At 39.2% G+C, this 23954-nt stretch overlaps 1 protein-coding gene across 1 annotated transcript in view; it reads right to left on the bottom strand.

The window, feature by feature from the left end:
* Positions 1–11149, bottom strand: part of LOC148011449 (uncharacterized) — a 31585-nt gene extending 20436 nt beyond the window's left edge. The window contains exon 1 of the mRNA XM_087670716.1: positions 10793–11149. Coding sequence (XP_087526842.1) covers positions 10793–11061 — 269 coding nt within the window. The 5' untranslated portion in view covers positions 11062–11149. The remainder of the gene's footprint in view (positions 1–10792) is intronic.
* Positions 11150–23954: the final 12805 nt, after the last annotated feature.

A 23954-nucleotide genomic window follows, 5' to 3' on the forward strand; every position in this document is an offset into this window, starting at 1 on the left:
TCATCATCGTCAATGGCCTCTCTATGCAGTCCCAACCATCATAATGGTCTCCTCTTGGTCAATTTCATTGATGAGCAAGCTCAATCATCTGTGGCATAGGTTGCAACCCCAAACCTCAACTCCATACAAAAAGCAAGTCCCCTAAGGCTGCATTGCTTTACACCAGCCAAGTCTCAACTTCCCCCCTCAGTGAGCTAGGGAAAGTGACTCCCAAGTATACATATTCTCTCACATGCTCCACTACATCTTCCCTAAATGTGAAATAACAAATAGATTGGGTCACCCATGTTGCAACGTGTTGAATACCATGACTTTGGTTTTTCCAAGATTCATTGTGAGAGCTCTATCTCTGCAAAAGGTGTGTAGAGCATCGAAGTAACATTGCAAGCCTCCAGTGAATCTGAAATGAGTACAATACCATTGCACTCCCAAGGTATTTGCAAGTCTTCATAGGCCACTAGATCCTCGATAGCCAAGGAGCATCCTTTGTCTAATCATACAATGGAGAGGAGCTTGAAGATAACTACATTGCAATTTGTCCTAGCTCATCAGGTGGCAGCACTTGGAAGAGATCTACACCATGAAGGGAGTGAAACACGATCCTTTAACAAAGGTGTCGATCGCGAGAAAAAAAGCTGCTCCATGGAGGGAGTGAAATGCCATCCCTCGAACAACACAATGCTGGAGTAGACATGAGGAGATGAAGGACAGCAGTAGAGAGAGCAAATTGCAGTCCTTGGGAGATGTCTATCGAGGATGCTAGTTGCTATCAAGACGATTGTTGGGTAGCTAATTGGAGTATAGCACACAGGAATGTCAGTGAAGATCTCTCCATGTAAGCGGCTGCAAACAAGCATTTGCGAGCAGCCCTTCAAGAGTGAAGAAAACTCAAAAACGCAAGTATCTAATGAAGGGCCGATAAAGAGGGTGTAACCTAATGTAGACAATCCAAATCTGCTATAGACGCAACCTCCATACAATGGCTGATGGCTGGGAACTATCATCCACATGCTAGGATGGCAACAAGAGCTGGAAACACACAACGATGATGTGAGGATCTGTTGTACCAATCCAAGGAGGAGTAAGGCCACCAAATGCAACAGTGGAAATGATGAAGAACAAGCGAAGAAGATGATCAACAATCGGTGAAGAGGAAGACTAACTGAAGAATAAGAAAGTCAAGTGTGGAGTGATGGATGCTCATGCCCTATTATAGACAAATGAGTCATAGGAACTATCTAAGGTGGCACCCCAACTCTCTCGAGTGGTGCCCAAACCCTAATAATTGCTACAAATAAAGCATTTTTGGGGTTGTAAACGGGAACTAAAATAGGAATTAATGAAATGCAATGAACTTAATGACTTTGGTATCTCAACACACCATTGAAGAAAGATCCCAAATAGCATCCATTGAACTCGAATTGTCACCACTAGATTGCCACCATTCTCCCCTTCTCCATTTAAAAATCAAAAGAAAAGAAAAAGACAAACACACAAAAAAATAAATAACAATAATAAAATACTTAGACTCCAAAAGAAGGTAGCTATTGCCTCTATCATCTTGGTAGATTTTTTGGCACTAACGTGTACCCCATTGACCAATGCCCTAGCTACTTTGGGGTGGAACCTTTCAAGGAAGACAAGGTAATTCCACGTCACCTTTGTAGTCTTAGTAAGCCATTGGGCAGCCAACATGCTCCCTTGTCAAATGTCCTAACTAATTTGGGATGAGACCTCTTGGACGAGCTATGTTTGCAATCCCTTAGCTCTAGTTTTTGGGGCTACACGGGGTTGTTAAAAAACAAAGTATTAATTAATTTTAATCCCCTTTTTTAGGTCATCAAACATCCCCAAAACTCAAATACTAAATGTACTCAAGTGTCCAGGTGCCCATATTAAATGCACTCAAAATGCCCCATGCTCCAGCCCCACCCATGACATTTGATTGACTCATTTGTCTATATGTAGGGGATCTGTCCAACCACTCATGATCCCAATTCTACATAATCCCCCTTCCCATGCCATCCCCTACTACTGGCAACTGCTTTATCTGCTGCCAACCTACTACCATGCCTTCATTGGATTGCTGGTTGTGCTTTCTGCACAACAGGCTGCCCCAACTGTCATGTCATGTAAACCCCCCGAACAACGTAGTATGCTTAACAATTATGATATTCGCTTGTTTTCGAGATTTAATATAAAAGAGAATGAACACTTAAAGCTGAAAATGAAAATTACTCACAAAATTACAGCCATGAAAATGTAAAAGTAATGGAGACAAGATTGAGGGTTGAAGATGGGCAAACCCCCCCTCCCCCCCCCCCCCCCCCGAAGGAATGTATTTCTGCTCAACCCAAGTCCCTTAGGGAAGAGCTCAGTTATAATCAACCTGAGAGTGAGGAGAAGTAATTCTCACTCTCACAAGATCATGCAAAGATGTGCAAACACACATGCATTATCTATTATGCAATGATAAGAACTGATTTCTTTACAGTATGAGAGAAGAGAGAGGGAAAATCAGCCTTTCTCCATCGTTGATCAGCAGTACATGGATAGGGCTTGCTTCTTGTTGCTAAAATGGAAGAAAGAGCTCAAGAAGGAGGTGCTATAATGAATTTACAGGCTTGTTGTCCTGTAAAACAACAGTGATAGAAGAGGGAATATGGAGGAATTTGATAATGGAGAAGTGGGGGATGTTGATGGGGATGGATGGGGCCAGTTTCTGGCTATCTGTGGATGCTGTACATGAGTTTACAGCAAAGAAAAATGATGCTGAATGAAGAAAAACGAGCTCTTGTTTATAGGAGAGGGAAGAGCTAGTACAAAAGGGGAAAGTGGAGTAGCACAAGACAAGTGTCCAGCCACATGTCATGAGATGTGACAAATGGTGGGACTCTTGGAAACTTGTGTGGCAAGTGTCTTGACACTTCTCTCTTCTCTATGGCTTTCCTTTTTGGGCTGAATACTGTCAAGAATAGAAACAACCAAATTTAGTAAGCACAATCAGAGTACAGAATTTACTATTTTAAAATGACATTCCTATTTTTTAGGACTAGCATTTTTAGGCTAATTCAAGGCTCCTAAAATTTAGGGACCCCCCCAATATGGGTGTCATATGAAAGCTTTTTCCGTGTGCATCGCAAAAACAGTATCAGAATCTTCATGTGACTTTCCTATGCAAAGGAATGTGCATTTCAAGCTTTCAGCCCACACATACACATTGTACAAGCATTTCATGATCATGCCATCTTGTTGATTGTAACTGTCTGTTCTGGCAGATCTAGCCCACACTTCAAGGCACCAATCATTTTTGTGTGCGCGTCTAACCCTGATATGTGTGAATTCTGGTCACAGGCGCCCAATCGGGCCATATAGATGGAAGTGTGAACTATCTTTTCTCTAACCCACCGCGTGGGTCCACCATAACCTGTGACCACTCGTCAGTGGCCAACTCCAATGCACTTTTCTTTATATCTAATTAGTGTAAAGGAAACAAATTTAATAAATCATTATATAGACAAATTACTGAAAAAGGATACAAATTCTGTTTCTATAGAGTTGTGACATCCCTCTGGCTTTTATTCAGCTGTCCTCAGTTGAAAAGCTTCTTGATATGGCTGAGAAATGTCTGGGTAATCCTTCATGAATTTTTCATCTACCCACTGTGCATCTGTTGTGGGTAGATTCTTAAATTTTAGTAAGAATTTTCGTGTCACAAGGCCACTTCTCGTGGTTCGATCCTTGTGAAACAAAATCTGTTCAGATTCTAAGAGTTGATCTGTTTCTTCAACTTCTGGGGGATCTTCAGTAATGGGTTCCTTTGGTTCTGGTCCTATGTAAGGTTTTAGCAAACTTACATGAAAAGCATTGTGTATTTTTCAATGAGCAGGAAGCTCAAGTCGATAACAAACTTCATTTATTTTCTCAATCACTTTGAAGGGTCCAAAGTATGTACTCGAGAGCTTTGAAAAAGATGAATTTTGACCGGAACCTTGTTTGAGCCTGCTTTTATCAAACTTTAGCAAGACATATTGACCTTTTTCAAAAGCCAAAGGTCTTCTTCGTTTATCTGCTTGCTTCTTTTGTCGCTCTTGGGCAACTTTGATAGTGGCTTGAACTTGATCCATTGCTATTTTTAAATCTGAAGCAAACTCATCAGCACCAAAAATCTTATCTTTAGTGCGAATAATTGGAGAAGGAATTACTTTACCCTGTACTATTTCATTTGGAGCTTTCCCTGTGGATGAGTGCACTGTATTGTTGTAAGCAAACTCCAATAATGGAAGATATTTCTCCCATTGTGACAATAATGGAAGATATTTCTCCCATTGTGACTTATGTTTACTAACATAAGCTTTCAACATATCCAAAAGAGTGAGATTCATCACCTCTGTTTGGCCGTCAGTTTGAGGATGAAAAGCTGAGGAGAACTTTAAAGTGGTTCCCAAATTCTCAAATAAAGCATGCCAGAAGTTACTTGTGAATTTGGAGTCTCTATCTGAAATGATCTCAGAAGGTATACCATGTAATCTGAAGAAATGTTGAATGAAAAGTCTTGCAACTTGTGCGGATTTCAATGTTTTATGACATGAAATACAATGTGATTACTAGCTGAATCAATCAATTATGACCCAAATCATATCATGACCTTGAGGTGTTCTTGGAATACCTGAGATGAAATCCATTGTGATAGATTCCCATGGATCTTTGGGCACTGGAAGCGGTTGCAACAATCCTGGAGTCTTTTGCCTATCCTTGCTGTAATCTGAATGAGAACCTCCCATAGATTACCGTCTTTGATGGAATAATCTGAATGAGAATCTCCTTGCTGTAAATTTGACCAAATTGCTACAAAATCAATATCTTCATCATAAGTATTCTTCATCGTTTGAAAATCTTCATGATGAGCCACTGTAATAGTTGCAATGCGAGGCACTCTAGAAAGTGCATCAGCAACTACATTTTGTTTCCCTGGAGTGTACATAATTTGAAAATGAAACATAGATAAGAAATTTTCCCATCTTGCATGTTTCTCCTGCAAATGCTTTTGAGTCTTGAAATACTTCAAGCTCTGATGATCAGTTTTAATAAGGAATTCATTGCCTAAAAGATAATGTTTCCATATCTTCAAAGCATGAACCACTGCTAAGAGCTCCTTTTCATAAATGACATACATTTTCTCCACATCATTTAGACGGCAGCTTTCAAAGGCTACGGCATGGCCTTTTTGATTTAGCACTGCACCAATACAATCACCGCAAGCATCTGCTTCCACCACAAATGGTTTTACCAAATCTGGAATGATAAGAACAGGTCCAAAAGTAAGAGTTGTTTTCAACCTTGTGAAGGCTGCCTTCTCTTTTTCCTTCCATTGGAAAGAGGTCTTCTTCTTTGTAACGTCATGAAGTGGAGAAGCCATATGTGCAAAATGCTTGATGAAGGGGCGGTAATAAGAGCATAAGCCAAGAAACGATCGCACCTCATGTACATCATGAAGATGAGGCCATTCTTGGATTATCCTGATCTTTTTAGGATCCATCTGAATCCCTTCAGAAGAGATGACATGCCCAAGGTAATTTATTTTATGCATGAAAAATTCACTCTTTTTACCATTTACCAAGAGTTGATTTTGTTGAAGTAATTGTAGAACAATCTCCAAGTGTTGATGATGCTCCTCTTCATTCTTGCTAAAGACAAGAATATTATCAAAGAAAGTATCGACATATTGTCGATGCTCTCTAAAGATGCGCTCCATCATTCGATTAAAGGTGGCTGGTGCATTGGTTAATCCGAAAGGAACCACCAAGAATTCATAAAGACCATATGAAGTGCGGAAAGCAATTTTTTGTACATCTTGTGGTATTACCCTAATTTGATGATAACCACTCTTTAGATCAATGTGGCTGAAAACCTTTGAGCCTCCTAGATGATCCAAAATGTCGTCAATTCTGGGAATAGGAAACCGATTCTTCACAGTGATTTTGTTGAGGGCTCGATAATCAATGCACATCCTGAATGTGCTATCTTCTCTTGAACAAGAAGAACCGGTGAACAAAATGGTGAGCTACTTGGCCTAATTAGCCCACAGTTGAGTAGGTCTTCGACTTGCTTTCTGATTTCTTCTTGTTAAGGATGGCTCACACGGTATGGTGCTATATTAGGAGGAGAGCTGCCCGGAATAATATCAATATGATGGTCTTCTGGCCTTTCTGGGGGAAGCTGATAAGGAAGATCTTCCAAAAAACAATCTTTATACTTTTCCAAGAGCTGAAGTCGCTCTTGGTTTTCAGAATTCATATTATCTTTTACATCAGTGACATAAAGCAAACAACATTGAATACAATCCTTAATTGCTCTAGAGACTTGCATATGGCTTACCATAGGTATGGTGTCTCCAGAAACTCCAGCTTGGATCTCGTACTTCTTGCCGTTGTTGGTGAGTTCTACCTTCTTTTTCTGAGAGAAGATGGTTGAATCTACTCTATGATTCCAGGGCATGCCAAGAATCACATCGCAACCATCAAGGTCTCTGATACAGAAGGTATCTTCATCACTGTAGCCTTGAATTTGAAACTTGAGCTTGCCAATGTAGGGTGTCACAGTCTTCACTATGTCACCTTCATCGGCATTTAAAGCTTGGCGAACTTCTGCCAGAGCATCCATCTCTTCATTCTTTAATCCAAGCTTTTTAGCTATTTGCAAGGAAATAACATTTTCATTCACCCCAAGATCTATCAAGAATAGTGCTTGCTTACCTTGCAACTGTCCCCAAGCTTTTAATAATTTACGCATCTCTGGAGTGTGAGTTGTGTTTGCAACTACATCACTGATAGCATTGATTTTCACTGGCGACTTAGACTTGTTGTCAGAAACCTTGCTTTGTCCTTCATTTGGACATTGCTTCGCTATGTGGCCTGTTTGTCTACATTTAAAGCACTTCCCTTCTTTCATGAAGCGCTGCTTTTCTTCTTCGGAAAGTTGCTTTGCTTGTGGGTATAGATTGGAGCAAAATTGAGGAGCATTAGGAGGTGCATAGGGCTTCATCTTCTTTTGATTTGATGGCTGCTTTTGCCGTTGTTTTTGTCCTTCATTTGGGGCTGAATACTCCTCATCATCAGCTACTCTCTTCTTATCATTCTTTTGGAATGATTTGTTGCCATTGTGCTCCATTTCCCATGTCTCAACATGGTCAATGAGTTCCCTGAGACTAGAACAATGATAATGATTAAAAGCAGTGAGAAGTTTAAAATGCAAACCTCCTTGAAACTTCCTAAGCTTTTCCGAACTGCTGATCTTCTTGAAATGTTGGACCTTCAAAAGTAGCTCCCAAAATCTCTTGGTATAGCCACCAAGTGACTCATTTTTCCTTTGCCAAAGCCGATCCCATTCCATTTTTACATCTCTTTTGAAATGAACAGGAAGAAATTAGCTTTGTATCATGCGAACAAAGAACCGCCATGATTTTGGGGCAGCATGATCATATTCCAACCCCGTCCACCAAGTATGGACTAAGTCGGTCAAATGTAAAGCTATAAACTTAATCTTTTCTTTTTCTTTATACTTGTCACAACCATATAAAATTTGAAATTGACGAATAAACTTCAGAAGAAAATCAAGATTTCGAGAACCATCATACATATTGAACTTGATCTTCTTTTTATGTTGAGATAGTGACTTAGTCTTCTTCTTCTTCTTATGCCTTCGTCCATGCCCGGATCTTGAGGTTGAAGATGATGAAGCGTTTGATGGGGATGAAGATGGAGACGAGGGTGAAGAATGTCGATGCCTTTGACGATGATGAGGTCTTCCACGAGAAGGGTGTGACTCTTTGTCACTAGAAAAGGGTCCATCAAAGTAGGCGCCAAATGACTTTGAAGAAGAGGATGAGCTTCGATGCGATCTCTTTCTTTGTCTTGAAGTAGAATGAGACTGCCTCTTAGAAGTAGTTGGACTTCTTGATCGGCTCCTTTCATTGGTATGGCTTTGTCTCCTTGAAGCAGATGGGCTTCTTTCCTTGAATTCTTTGGGATTCTCAACTTTTTCTAGTTTGAGAAGTTGCTCACGAATTTGCTGATTCTCCTCTCTAAGACTTTGAATGGCTTGAAGGATAGCACTCGACTGATCTATTGAGACTCTAAGAAAAATACACTCAAGCACTCAATGCAAGGACTGAAAACAAACAAACTTATAATTGTAAGCACTACCAGTGTTGGGGTAAGGACCAAGCCAAAGCTCTGATACCACTGTAAGCACCCCGAACAACGTAGTATGCTTAACAATTATGATATTCACTTCTTTTCGAGATTTAATATAAAAGAGAATGAACACTTAAAGCTAAAAATAAAAATTACTCACAAAATTACAGCCATGAAAATGTAAAAGTAATGGAGACAAGATTGAGGGTTGAAGATGGGCAACCTTCCCCTCCCCCCCGAAGGAATGTATTTCTGCTCAACCCAAGTCCCTTAGGGAAGAGCTCAGTTACAATCAACCTGAGAGTGAGGAGAAGTAATTCTCACTCTCACAAGATCATGCAAAGATATACAAACACACATGCATTATCTATTATGCAATGATAAGAACTGATTTCTTTACAGGGTGAGAGAAGAAAGGGGGGAAATCAGCCTTTCTCAATCGTTGATCAGCAATACATGGATAGGGCTTGCTTCTTGTTGCTAAAATGGAAGAAAGAGCTCGAGAAGAAGGTGCTGTAATGAATTTACAGACTTGTTGTCCTATAAAACAGCAGTGATAGAAGAGGAAATATGGAGGAATTTGATGATGGAGAAGTGGGGGATGATGATGGGGACAGCCTTTCTCCATCGTTGATCAGCAATACATGGATAGGGCTTGCTTCTTGTTGCTAAAATGGAATAAAGAGCTCAAGAAGGAGGTGTTGTAATGAATTTACAGACTTGTTGTCCTGTAAAACAGCAGTGATAGAAGAGGAAATATGGAGGAATTTGATAATGGAGAAGTGGGGGATGATGATGGGGATGGATGGGGCCAGTTTCTGGCTATTTGTTGATGCTGTACATGAGTTTACAGCAAAGAAAAATGATACTGAATGAAGAAAAACGAACTCTTATTTATAGGAGAGGGAAGAGCTAGTACAAAAGGGGAAAGTGGAGTAGCACAAGACAAGTGTCCAACCACATGTCATGAGATGTGACAAATGATGGGACTCTTGGAAACTTGTGTGACAAGTGTGACACTTGTCTCTTCTCTATGGCCTTCCTTTTTGGGCTGAATACTGTCAAGAATAGAAACAACCAAATTTAGTAAGCACAGTCAGAGTACAGAATTTACTATTTTTAGAATGACATCCCTATATTTTAGGTTCTCATACAACTACATTTTCTCCCTCAAAGGCTGCATTTGCTCCTAATCACTTGTCCAAGACAACCATAGCTGTGTTTGGCATCCTCTAACATCTGAGCTTTGGTGGTGTGCTGCTTTGGGATCATTTAAAGGCCATCACCATCAACTCCCTTTGCTTATCCCACTCCTTGAGAGAGCAGTTTTAAATTTTACTCCGCTCTTTGGACATATATTGTCAGGGGATGTGCTTAGACCTTCCCTGTAGGAACTCTAATGCTCTTATAAGCTCAAATATATTTCATGGAATCTCATATGGCATTCCATGAACTTTTGCATTGGATGATGAGCTTAACATCATGTAGAAAGGGCACAAAGGGTAGGTCTTCAAACTCAACTTGATTTGCAGATGCTACCTCCTCTTTTGATTTGACACTTAATCTCTCTTTGGCCATTCTGTATTCCTCCATTTCAAAGAAGGGAGGGTCAATGGTTGTGAGTCCATACATTCAATCCCAAATATGAGATGTATTTGTTCAAAGGTCTATGGCTAGTTAAGCACTTTGTGTTGCCTTTGAGCGTGGCAGAAATGGCATCAAGAGTGAGGAGAATACTTCAAGGTTCGAAAATAAAACACAAAATGTGTATGGACTCAATTTCAAACAACTAAACTCACAAAGAAATTTTTTTAAAAATAAACACAACAAACAAAAGTGTAAAGTGAAGGAATAACTCATTGAACTAAATGAGGAATGAACATTGAACATGAGTGATTAGAATTCTTGAAGTCCAAGACTATGAAAAAGCCACACTAGAAATACCAAGACTAGCCACTTTGTATCAAGTAGGATCACAAGACTTTATTGCACCTCTATCTGCATCAACTCCTTTGGCATTGACATGATGGGGAGAGGAAATGTAGCACTAGAAAGTCAGGACTGCATCTCGTTTTCCTTTAGGAAAGAGCATGCCACTCTCGTTTTACAAACCAACCTCTCACATGTACTCTCACCCTTGATTAGACACAAACTCACTTCTGTTCTTGTTAATCCCCATACATGCTCTGTAAAGTCCTTTGAATTCATTTGAGCTCCTCTCTCTTCTAGAAGTTTTACTGCAATTTAAACAAGGTTGCTAATTCTTTACCACTCATTTTGCAATCCATTATCATGGTGGATTTAGTTCTCATAGATGTGAGTCCAAAATACATCATCAAATGAGTCTAGACTCTAGAAGTAAATTTCAGAATGTCCTTAAATGATGTAATTATAACCATTAATCGGTTATATCATGCTGAACACTCTAGACTATCAATCATAGGGAATCACGCTAAAGGACTAATTTTTCTTTTACATCTAGCGAGACAAGAAAGAAAAGCAATCGTAGTATTGTAAAGAGAGGATTTATGACTATGTAGTGACCAGCAGAATTGTGTCAAGCTGCCTGGAAAGTACATGCATACAAATTCTATTACCTCTTGTCATCAGCTGCAGCTTCAGCTATTTTCCTGTGTTTCTTTGACCTCTTGTTCTCTCTCTTCTCCAAGTTGCTCATTTCAACTTGCAGATCTTCCAAAGCGGGCTTGTCAGTTCTCTTCCTTCTTTTCTCCTTCCTAGCAGGAATTGTTTCTTCCAGTAGATTTTCCGGGAAACCTTCCAGAGCTTCTTCTTCTTCTTCTTGGAACTCTCCATCGCGTTGCTTTCTTTTGTGTCTGCCTGATAGCCTTTCTTTACTAGCGGCCATGACTTCTGTCGTTCTGTGTCTCGCTAACAGCTTAGAATTTTTGAAATGTATAAACGAGGTTTTAACGTTAAGGCTCAGCTTTAAAAGCTTGCATCTATCTATATGTATAGTCTATATTACATTATTATTTGAGCTAGACTTGCATCTATCTATATCTATAGTCTATATTACATTATTATTTGAGCTAGAGGTTTCGGAGGTGTCGAAGCACCAGGGAGCTCCCAAGCCTAGTTTCCAAACCAAATCAAAGTCTACATCTATACTACATTATTATTTGAGCTACAGGTTCGGGAGGTGTTGAAGTACCAAGGAGCTCCCAAGCCTAGCTCCCAAATCAAATCAAAGTCTACATGTGCCATTAATTGCTCACATGATTCAGGGTAGAGAGAAACGTAAGCGGTTAATCATTCACATGATTGGGTTAATCACTCACACGATTGGGGACAGAGAGAGAGAGAGAGAAACGTGGTCTCTTTTCACCGCTTCCTTCTCTCACTCTCACTTTCACAGACATCAGAAAAGAGCAGAACAGGAGCAGGCATGCAGCAAGAGGATCAGCAATGTGCAGAGGGTTAGTTTAGTTAGTAGGTTGGTTAGTTTAGTTAGTATTATATTAGTTGGTCAGGTAGTTACGGAGAGAAATCTTCATCTTCTCTCTCTTTTTCTCGCTTCTTTTTCTTCTCTCTCTCTCTCTCTCTCTCTCTCTCTCTCTCCCTCTTCTCTTACCTCTCCTTCTCTCTCTCTCTCTCTCTCTCTCTCTCTCTCTCTCTCTCTCTCCACAGTTGGTTAGTTAGTTAGTAGGTTGGTTAGTATAGTTAGTATTATGTTAGTTGGTCAGGTAGTTAAAGAGAGAAATCTTCATCTTCTCTCTCTTTTATATGGGAGTTTTCACTGTCTCTAAATTTTGAGAATATTTTATATATCCTTCAAGGTTAATGTGTGCTTTTTGCCGAGCATAAAGGCTTCTGCAACAAACAAGAATGTGTCTGTAGAAGATATTATACAGTGCACTCCTAACGTGCAAATGAATTTACGCAAAATAAAGGAGGTCACAAGGAAGAATGCAGTTCATCGTGCACTTAAGCATGTTGGAGGGCATGATAGTTCCATTGGTTCCTTGAAGTTTATTCGTCGCTTGGATGGGATTGAAAAGCAAGTGAAGACACTATTTCGAAATTAAAAAGCTTCGATTTCTATTTGTGAGAACATTGGTGACCATCTACAGAGGATTGAGAGAATGTTGGAAGAGAAATATGAAGGGCACCTTGCTGATGGAGTAACGATGGTACTCATGTGCATGGCTGGTGCTTGGTGAGTGCCATGTGTGCATGATGGCACTATATATTTCATTGTAGCCAACGTATGGGCTCTAATAGAATGAATGTGTGAAAAATGAAAGAGGTGGCAAGGGGACAAGAGATGCATATACAAGAGCTACAAAGATTCGAGAAACACGAGGTCTACTTCAAGTGCTTCGGACTTTAAAAATCTTGAGGTCAGGATGAATGAGTTGATGGAAATGCAGATAGGTTTATGTATGCGTGTTGATCATGCACTTGCCATGTACTCAATGGAGTTACATGAATAGACTAAAGGTTTGTATGGTGTTGTGTGTGAGACAAAGCACACACATGGTGTTCTCTAGCAAGTGTCGACTGATCTTAGTGGTGAAGTAAGGGCACTTTCAACAATTATTTCTGAGACAAGTGGATTAATGAATCTACTGGTGAATGATATGTGGGCTTCAATTTGGGGGCTTGGAGATGACCATGAACCTATGATACTACATTATTATTTGAGCTAGAGGTTTGGGAGGTGTTGAAGCACCAGGGAGCTCCTGAGCCTAGCTCCCAAACCAAATCAAAGTCTACATGTGCCATTAATTGCTCACATGATTCGGGGTAGAGAGAAACGTAAGTGGTTAATCATTCACATGATTGGGTTAATCACTTACATGATTGGGGGCAAAGAGAGAGAGAAACGTTGTCTCTTTTCACCATCTCTTCTATACTACATTATTATTTGAGCTAGAAGTTCGGGAGGTGTTGAAGCACCAGCGAGCTCCTAAGCCTAGCTCCCAAACCAAATCAAAGTCTACATCTATACTACATCATTATTTGAGCTATAAGTTCAGGAGGTGTCGAAGTGCCAGGGAGCTCTCGAGCCTAGCTCCCAAACCAAATCAAAGTCTGCATGTGCCATTAATTGCTCACATGATTGGAGAGAAAAACGTTTGTGGTTAATCATTCACATGATTGGGTTAATCACTCACACGATTGGGGGCAGAGAGAGAGAAACATGGTCTCTTTTCACCACCTCCTTCTCTCACTCTCACTTTCATGGGCATTAGGAAGGAGCAGAACAGGAGCAGGCAGTAGGAGGATCAGCAGTGTGTAGAGGGTCAGGAGAGCAAGTAGCAAGCACGAGCAGGTCAGTCATCTCTATCTCTCTCTCTCTCTCTCTCACTCTCTCTCTCCAGTCCGGCAGTCCTACTGCCACGCTGCCACTGTCTCCAATCCTACTGCCACACAACGCAATCTAATAGTCAACATAGCAACGTGCAGTGTGAGGTCTTGACTGCCACAATGCAACACAGTGCAATGCAGTCTGACAGTCGGCACTAGTTAGGGGACAAGCACGCAATGTGCGGTGCAAAGTCAACAAGCGGCAAGAGTCACGGGATAGACGACAACAACATGTGGTACGCAACATACAGTGCAAGGTTAACAAGCAGCAACACGGGGCGGCATGAAGTCAATGCATGGTGTGGCGCGATTGAGACAAAGAGCGTTGTCGCAATGTGTAGGGTTGAAGGTCACCATAGGGGTTTGGCAAGAGAAGAATGTATGGGGATTCAAGAGCTTAGACTCCAGAGATGGTAGAGATAAGAGTAGAGTTGAAGGTTTCAAGCCAATTTCTTGAAGATAAGTGATACCAGGGTGAAGGTAGATTCAAGGAGAGGAGTAGACGGAAGAGAAGGGGTTCGAAGAGATTGAAGATGTAAAAGAATACTTCCAAAAAGAATTAGAAAATATAGAAGAATACTAACAGAGATGAAGCCTGTCAGTTTCTTTCAGCATTATGAGAAAATATAACTCTAATAGACAAAAACGTGTACAAAATAATACCTTCCTCTATGCTACTTAGATCGCCAATCTGATCCTTCCAATGGCTCCGAAAGGGGTGTCAAATACCAGGACACCTGGCCAGAATCCTGCCAGATCACTCCTTCTTCATCTCCCACTTTTGGAGTGTTGTTCACTGCCTGAAAACAGTGATTGCGCGTCGTGCGATTTCGCTAATCTCTCTTTTTACATAAAATCCTCTCAAATTAGTTGAAAGCTACATGCTTTCTTTTACATGTCATCCTAATCTAGAAGTTGTCTATAGTTTTGTAGATTTTTTTAAAAGAGATAATATCTAGAATATTAAAAATTGACTAAATTTTAATATTTTTGAACCATGGACACTAACACCAATGTCTAAAATGGCATTGGCTCTCTAAATCTAAAAAGAAGCCACACTCTAGATTTTTTTACACGGTGTGCGCGTAGCGGCACGACAGCATGTGAAGTCAACGCATGGCATAGTGCAACTATCCCACGCGGCGTGAACAAAGAGAGAAAGAGAGTGTATGTATGTCGATGCGACTGTCTTGCGCGGCACGGGCGGAGAGAGAGTGTGTGTGTGTTGGGATTGTCCCATGGAGAGAGAGAGAGAGAGAGAGAGAGACCTTGTTCCCACGGAGAGACAGAGAGAGAGAGAGAGAGTGTGTGTGTGTGTGTGTGTGTGTTCGAGAGGTGTCAAAGAACCAGGGATCTCCCGAGATGAGCTCCCAAACCAAATCAAAGTCTACATCTATATTACATTATTATTTGAGCTATAGGTTCGAGAGCTATCGAAGCACCAGGGAGCTCCGAAGCCTAGCTCCCAAATCAAATCAAAGTCTACATGTACCATTAATTGCTCACATGATTCGGGGTACAGAGAAACGTAAGTGGTTAATCATTCACATGATTGGATTAATCACTCACATGATTGGGGGCAGAGAGAGAGAGAAATGTGGTCTCTTTTCACCACCTCCTCCTCTCACTCTCACTTTCACGGGCATTAGGAAGAAGTAGAACATGAGCAAGCAGCAAGAGGATCAGTAGTATTGTGTGGTGTGACTATCCCGCGCAGCGTGAGTGGAGAGAGAAAGAGAGTGTGTGTTTGTCAGTGAGACTATCCCGACTGTCTGGGCTGGGTGACTGTCCCGCGCGCAACGGGCGGAGAGAGAGAGAGAGAGAGAGAGAGAGAGAGAGAGAGAGAGAGAGAGAGAGAGAGAGAGAGAGAGAGAGAGAGAGAGAGAGAGAGAGTGTGTGTGTGTGTGTGTGTGTGTGTGTGTGTGTGACCATGTTCCCACAGAGAGAGAGAGAGAGAGAGAGAGAGAGTAGATTAGTTGTTAGTAGCTTAGTTAGTTAGTGGTTAGGTAGATTACTTATTAGTTAATTACTTGTGAGTTAGTCGTAAGTAGGTTAGTTGTTAGTAGCTTAGTCAGTTAGTGGTTAGGTTAGTTTAATTAGCTTAAATTACTTTCTTAAAGAGAGAGAAATAGAGAGAGTGTGTGTGTGTGTGTGATTTTAATTAGTGGTTAGGTAGATTAGTTATTAGTCATTTAGTTGTAAATTAGTTGGTAGGTTATTGTAAGTTGGTTGTAAGTAGGTTAGTGAGTTAGTAGCTTACTTAGTTAGTGGTTAGGTTACTTTAGTTTAAATCATTAGTTTGGGGTGCTTAAATTGTTTTCTTAGTGGTTTAGCATTAATTTAATTTTGGTTAGTTAATTGTTTATCTTACACGTGATTTTAATTGTTTAATTAGCTAGTTTACATTATTTAAATTATGTGTTCACTTTAGTTGTTTAATTTTAGTTATTAATTATTTATTTTATGTTATTAGTTTGGTTGGTAGATTAGTTGTTCGTAGCTTAGTTAGTTAGTGGTTAGGTTAGTTTATTATTGTTTTGTTAGTTTTCTTAGCAGTTTAGTGTTAGTTTAATTTTTTATCAATTGGTTGGTTAGTTAACTATTTATCTTAGACGTGCGATTTTAATTGTTTAATTAGTTAGTTAGTTAGTTTACATTATTTAAATTGTGTGTTTACTTTAGTTGTTTAGCGCTAGTTTAATTTGTTATCGATCGATTGGTTGGTTAATTGTTTATTTTATGTTATTAGTTTGGTTGGTAGGTTAGTTTAAATCATTAGTTTGGGGTTAGCTTAAATTATTTTCTTAGTGATTTAGTGTTAGTTTAATTTTTTATCAATTGTTGGTTGGTTAGTTGTTTATCTTAAACGTGTGATTTTAATTGTTTAATTAGTTAGTTTTAAGTTAGTCGGTAGGTTATTGTAAGTTAGTTGTAAGTAGGTTACTTAGTTAGTTAATTTGGACTATCTCAATTGTGTGTTTACTTTTGTTGTTTAGCGTTACTTTAAATTTTTATTGATTGGTTGGTTGGTTAATTGTTTATTTCATGTTATTAATTTGGTTGGCAAGTTAGTTGTTAATAGCTTAGTTAGTTAGTGGTTAGGTTAGTTTAGTTTCAATTGTTAGTTTGGGGTTACCTTAAATTATTTTCTTAGTGGTTTAGCATTAGTTTAATTTTTAATTGATTGTTGGTTAGTTAATTTTTTATCTTAGACTTGTGATTTTAATTGTTTAATTAGTTAGTTATAAATTAGTCGATAGGTTATTGTAAGTTAGTTGTAAGTAGGTTAGTTGTTAGCAGCTTAGTTAGTTAGTGGTTAGGTTAGTTTAGTCTAAATCGTTAGTTTAGGGTTAGCTTAAATTATTTTCTTAGTGGTTTAGTGTTAGTTTAATTTTTTATTGATTGTTGGTTGATTAGTTGTTTGTCTTAGACATGTGATTTGAATTGTTTAATTAGTTAGTTGTAAGTTAGTCGGTAGGTTACCATAAGTTAGTTGTAAGTAGATTAGTTGTTAGTAGCTTAGTTAGTTAGTGGTTAGGTTAGTTTATTATTGTTTAGTTAGTTTTCTTAGTGGTTTAGTGTTAGTTTAATTTTTTATCAATTGGTTGGTTAGTTAATTGTTTATCTTATATGTGTGATTTTAATTGTTTAATTAGTTAGTTAATCAGTTTACATTATTTAAATCGTGTGTTTTCTTTAGTTGTTTAACGTTAGTTTAATGTGTTATCGATTGATTGGTTGGTTAATTGTTTATTTTATGTTATTAGTTTGGTTGGTAGGTTAGTTTAAATCATTAGTTTGGGGTTAGCTTAAATTATTTTCTTAGTGGTTTAGTGTTAGTTTAATTTTTTATCGATTGTTGGTTGGTTAGTTGTTTATCTTAGACGTGTGATTTTAATTCTTTAATTAGTTAGTTGTAAGTTAGTCGGTAGGTTATTGTAAGTTAGTTGTAAGTAGATTAGTTGTTAACATCTTAGTTCGCTAGTGGTTAGGTTAGTTTATTATTATTTTGTTAGTTTTCTTAGTGGCTTAGCATTAGTTTAATTTTTAATCAATTGATTGGTTATTTTATTATTTAATTAGTTAGTTAGTTAGTTTACATTATTTAAATTGTGTGTTTACTTTAGTTGTTTAACGTTAGTTTAATTTTTTATCGATTGGTTGGTTGGTTAATTATTTATTTTATGTTATTAGTTTGGTTTGTAGGTTAATTGTTAGTTTGGGGTTACCTTAAATTGTTTTCTTAGTGGTTTAGCATTTAATTTTTAATCAATTGGTTGGTTAGTTAATTGTTTATCTTAGACATGTGATTTTAATTATTTAGTTAGTAAGTTAGTTAGTTTGGATTATTTAAATTAATTTGTGTGTTTACTTTTGTTGTTTAGCATTACTTTAATTTTTTATCGATTGGTTGGTTAATTGTTTATTTAATGTTATTAGTTTGGTCGGTAGGTTAGTTGTTAGTAGCTTAGTTAGTTAGTTGCTAGTAGCTTAGTTAGTTGGTGGTTGGGTAAGTTAGTTATTAGAAGGGGGTGGTGAGAGATTAATAATAGTTGTAAGTTAGTTATTGGTTACTTAGCTGGTAGGTTAGTTGTTAGTAGCTTAGTTAGTTTTAGTTGTTAGGTAGGTTAGTTAGAGTACATTGTTGTAACTTAGTTATGGGTTAGTTATGAGAGAGAGAGAGAGAGAGAGAGAGAGAGAGAGAGAGAGAGAGAGAGAGAGAGAGAGAGAGAGAGAGAGAGAGAGAGAGAGAGAGAGAGAGAGAGAGAGAGAGAGAGAGAGAGAGAGAGGTGTTTGGTTGGTGCGGTTTAATTTATTGGTGTTTTGGTTTGCTTGGTATAGTTTTGTTTGTGGGATTGGTCATTGGGGCAATTTTTGACGAATATTATTCAAGTTGGTGATCTCTTGCAGTGTTTGTTAGTTTATCTGTTGTTTTTATTGGTTTGGTGTATGGGTTGGTTGGTTGGTTGGTTGGTTACGTTTCTCTTTCTTAGTTGGTTAGTTAGTTAGTAGGCTGGTTAGTTTAGGGTTAGTTGGTTAGTTTAGTTAGTATGTTAGTTGGGCAGGTAGTTACAGAGAGAAATCTATATGATATTAGTTAGTTGGTTAGCTATTAGCAGGTTCCATCTTCTTCTCTCACCTCTGACTCTCCTTCTCTAACCTCTCTTTCTCTCTCTCTCTCTCTCTCCTTCTCTCTCTATCTCTTTCTCTCTCTCTTTCTCTCTTCTTCTTCTTCTCTCTGTCTCTTTGTCTCTCTCATCTCCTTCTCCCTCTTCTCTCACCTCTCCTTCTTCTTTGCCTTCTTCTTTGTCTTCTTCTTCTTCATCCCCTGCTCTCTCTCTCTCTCTCTCTCTCTCTCTCTCTCTCTCTCTCTCTCTCTCTCTCTCTCTCTCTCTCTCTCTCTCTCTCTCTCTCTCTCTCTCTCTCTTTCTTAGTTGGTTAGTTAGTTAGTAGGTTGGTTAGTTTAGTTAGTATTATGTTAGTTGGTCAGGTAGTTACGGAGAGAAATCTTCATCTTCTCTCTCTTTTTCTCACTTCTTTTTGTTCTTTCTCTCTCTCTCTCTCTCTCTTCTCCTCCTTCTCCTTCTCTCTCTATCTCTTTCTCTCTCACTTTCTCTCTTCTTCTTCTTCTCTCTTGTCTCCTTCTCCCTCTTCTCTTACCTCTCCTTCTTCTTTGTCTTCTTCTTCTTCATCCCCATGCTCTCTCTCTCTCTCTCTCTCTCTATGTCTCTCTATGTCTCTTTCTTAGTTGGTTAGTTTAGTTTGTATTATGTTAGTTGGTTAGGTAGTTACGCAGAGAAATCTTCATCTTCTCTGTCACAACTCTATAGAAACAGAATTTGTATCCTTTTTCATTAATTTGTCTATATAATGATTTCCTTTGCACTAATTAGATATAAAGAAAAGTGCATTGGAGCTGGCCACTGATGAGTGGTCACAGGTTATGGTGGACCCACACGGTGGGTTAGAGAAAAGATAGTTCACACTTCCACCTATATGACCCGATTGGGCGCCTGTGACTAGAACTCACGCATATCAGGGTTAGACTCGCACACAGAAAGGATTGATGCCTTGAAGTGTGGGCTAGATCCACCAGAACAGACAGTTACAATCAACAAGATGGCATGATCATGAAATGCTTGTATAATGTGCATGTGTGGGCTAAAAGCTTGAAATGCACATTTCTTTGCATAGGAAAGTCACATGAAGATTCGGATACCATTTTTGCGATGTACACGGAAAAAGCTTTCATATGATACCCATATTGGGGGGGTCCCTAAATTCTAGGAGATCCCTAAATTTTAGGAGGTCCCTAAATTTTAGGAGCCTCGAATTAGCCTAAAAATGCTAGTCCTAAAAAATAGGGATGTCATTTTAAAAATAGTAAGTTCTGTACTCTGACTGTGCTTACTAAATTTGGTTGTTTCTATTCTTGACAGTATTCAACCCAAAAAGGAAGGCCATAGAGAAGAGACAAGTGTCAAGACACTTGTCACACAAGTTTCCAAGTGTCCCACCACTTGTCACATCTCATGACATGTGGCTGGACACTTGTCTTGTGCTACTCCACTTTCCCCTTTTGTACTAGCTCTCCCCTCTCCTATAAATAAGAGCTCGTTTTTCTTCATTGATCATCATTTTTCTTTGCTGTAAACTCATGTACAGCACCCACAGATAGCCAGAAACTGGCCCCATCCATCCCCATCATCATCCCCCACTTCTTCATTATCAAATTCCTCCATATTCCCTCTTCTATCACTGCTGTTTACAGGACAGAAAGCCTGTAAATTCATCACAACACCTCCTTCTCGAGCTTTTTCTTCCATTTTAGCTACAAGAAGCAAGCTCTATCCATGTACTGCTGATCAACGATGGAGAAAGGCTGAATTCCCCTTTTTCTTCTCTCATACTGTAAAGAAATCAGTTCTTATCATTGCATAATAGATAATGCATGTGTGTTTGTACATCTTTGCATGATCTTGTGAGAGTGAGAATTACTTCTTCTCACTCTCAGGTTGATTGTAACTGAGCTCTTCCCTAAGGGACTTGGGTTGAGCAAAAATGCATTCCTTCGGGGGGGGAGGAGGGGGGGGGGGGTTGCCCATCTTCAACCCTCAATCTTGTCTCCATTACTTTTACATTTTCATGGCTGTAATTTTGTGAGTAATTTTCATTTTTAGCTTTAAGTGTTCATTCTCTTTTATATTAAATCTCGAAAACAAGCGAATATCATAATTGTTAAGCATACTACGTTGTTCGGGGCGTTTACAGTGGTATCAGAGCCAGGTTCGGTCCTCACCCCCAACACTGGTAGTGCTTACAACTATAAGTTTGTTTGTTTTAGCCCTTGCATTGAGTGCTTGAGCATATTTTTTTTCTTTAGTCTCAATGGATCAATCGAGTGCTATCCTTCAAGCCATTCAAAGTCTTAGAGAGGAGAATCAGCAAATTCGTGAGCAACTTCTCAAACTAGAAAAAGTTGAGAATCCCAAAGAATTCAAGGAAAGAAGCCCATCTACTTCAAGGAGACAAAGCCATACCAATGAAAGGAGCCGATCAAGAAGTCCAACTACTTCTAAGAGGCAGTCCCATTCTACTTCAATACAAAGAAAGAGATCGCGTCGAAGCTCATCCTCTTCTTCAAAGTCATCTGGCGCCTATTCTGATGGATCCTCTTCTAGTAATGAAGAGTCACACCCTTCTCGTGGAAGACCTCATCATCGTCAAAGGCATCGACATTCTTCACCCTCGTCTCCATCTTCATCCCCATCAAGCACTTCATCATCTTCAACCTCAAGATCCGAGCATGGACGAAGGCATAAGAAGAAGAAGAAGACTAAGTCACTATCTATTCTTGAAAAGAAGATCAAGTTCAGTATGTATGATGGTTCCCGAAATCCTGATCTTCTTCTGAAGTTTATTCGTCAATTTCAAATTTTGTATGGTCGTGACAAGTATAAAGAAAAAGAAAAGATTAAGTTTGCAGCTTTACATTTAACCGACTTAGCCCATACTTGGTGGAGGGGGTTGGAATATGATCATGCTGCCCCAAAATCATGGCGGTCCTTTGTTCGCCTGATACAAAGCCAATTTCTTCCTATTCATTTCAAAAGAGATGTAAAAATGGAATGGGATCGGCTTTGGCAAAAGAAAAATGAGTCACTTGGTGACTATACCAAGAGATTTTGGGAGCTACTTTTGAAGGTCCAACATTTCAAGAAGATCAGCAGTTCGGAAAAGCTTAGGAAGTTTCAAGGAGGTTTGCATTTTAAACTTCGTACTGCTCTTAATCATTATCATTGTTCTAGTCTCAGGGAACTCATTGACTATGCTGAGACATGGGAAATGGAGCACAATGGCAACAAATCATTCCAAAAGAATGATAAGAAGAGAGTAGCTGACGATGAGGAGTATTCAGCCCCAAATGAAGGACAAAAACAGTGGCAAAAGCAGCCATCAAATCAAAAGAAGATGAAGCCCTATGCACCTCCTAATGCTCCTCAATTTCGCTCCAATCTATACCCACAAGCAAAGCAGCTTTCCGAAGAAGAAAAGCAACGCTTCATGAAAGAAGGGAAGTGCTTTAAATGTGGACAAACATGCCACATAGCGAAGCAATGTCCAAACAAGGGACAAAGCAAGGTTTCTGACAACAAGCCTAAGTCGCCAGTGAAAATCAATGCTATTAGTGATGTAGTTGCAAACACAACTCACACTCCAGAGACGCGCAAATTATTAAAAGCTTGGGGACAGTTGCAAGGTAAGCAAGCACTATTCTTAATAGATCTTGGGGCGAATGAAAATATTATTTCCTTGCAATTAGCTAAAGAGCTTGGATTAAAGAATGAAGAGATGGACACTCCGGCAGAAGTTCGCCAAGCTTTAAATGCTGATGAAGGTGACACAGTGAAGACTGTGATACCCTACATTGGCAAGCTCAAGTTTCAAATTCAAGGCTACAGTGACGAAGATACCTTCTGTATCGGAGACCTTGATGGTTGCGATGTGATTCTTGGCATGCCCTGGAATCATAGAGTAGATTCAACCATCTTCTCTCAGAAAAAGAAGGTAGAACTCACCAACAAAGGCAAGAAGTACGAGATCCAAGCTGGAGTTTCTGGAGACACCATACCTATGGTAAGCCATATGCAAGTCTCTAGAGCAATTAAGGATTGTGTTCAATGTTGTCTGCTTTATGTCACTGATGTAAAAGATAATATGAATGCTGAAAACCAAGAGCGACTTCAGCTCTTGGAAAAGTATAAAGATTGTTTTTCGGAAGATCTTCCTTATCAACTTCCCCCAGAAAGGCCAGAAGACCATCATATTGATATTATTCCGGGCAGTTCTCCTCCTAATATAGCACCATACCGTGTGAGCCGTCCTCAACAAGAAGAAATCAGAAAGCAAGTCGAAGACCTACTCAACCGTGGGCTAATTAGGCCAAGTAGCTCACCATTTTGTTCACCGGTTCTTCTTGTTCAAAAGAAAGATGGCACATTCAGGATGTGCATTGATTATCGAGCCCTCAACAAAATCACTGTGAAGAATCGGTTTCCTATTCCCAGAATTGACAACATTTTGGATCGTCTAGGAGGCTCAAAGGTTTTCAGCCGCATTGATCTAAAGAGTGGTTATCATCAAATTAGGGTAATACCACAAGATGTACACAAAACTGCTTTCCGCACTTCATACGGTCTTTATGAATTCTTGGTGGTTCCTTTCGGATTAACCAATGCACCAGCCACCTTTAATCGAATGATGGAGCGCATCTTTAGAGAGCATCGACAATATGTTGGTACTTTCTTTGATGATATTCTTGTCTTTAGCAAGAATGAAGAGGATCATCATCAACACTTGGAAATTGTTCTACAATTACTACAACAAAATCAACTCTTGGTAAATGGTAAAAAGAGTGAATTTTTCATGCATAAAATAAATTACCTTGGGCATGTCATCTCTTTTGAAGGGATTCAGATGGATCTTGAAAAGATCAGGATAATCCAAGAATGGCCTCATCTTCGTGATGTATATGAGGTGCGATCGTTTCTTGGCTTATGTTCTTATTACCGTCGCTTCATCAAGCATTTTGCACATATGGCTTCTCCACTTCATGACCTTACAAAGAAGAAGATCTCTTTCCAATGGAAGGAAAAAGAGAAGGCAGCCTTCACAAGGCTGAAAACAGCTCTTACTTCTGGACCTGTTCTTATCATTCCAGATCTGGTAAAACCATTTGTGGTGGAAGCAGATGCTTGCGGTGATTGTATTGGTGCAGTGCTAAATCAAGAAGGCCATGTCGTAGCCTTTGAAAGCCGCCGTCTAAATGATGTGGAGAAAATATATGACATTTATGAAAAGGAGCTCTTAGCAGTGGTTCATGCTTTAAAGATATGGAAACATTATCTTTTAGGCAATGAATTCCTT

Source organism: Lygodium microphyllum, chromosome 28 (genome assembly GCF_053477565.2).
Source record: "Lygodium microphyllum isolate KBCC chromosome 28, Lygodium_microphyllum_v1.1.10, whole genome shotgun sequence".
Classification (NCBI taxonomy): Eukaryota; Viridiplantae; Streptophyta; class Polypodiopsida; order Schizaeales; family Lygodiaceae; genus Lygodium; species Lygodium microphyllum.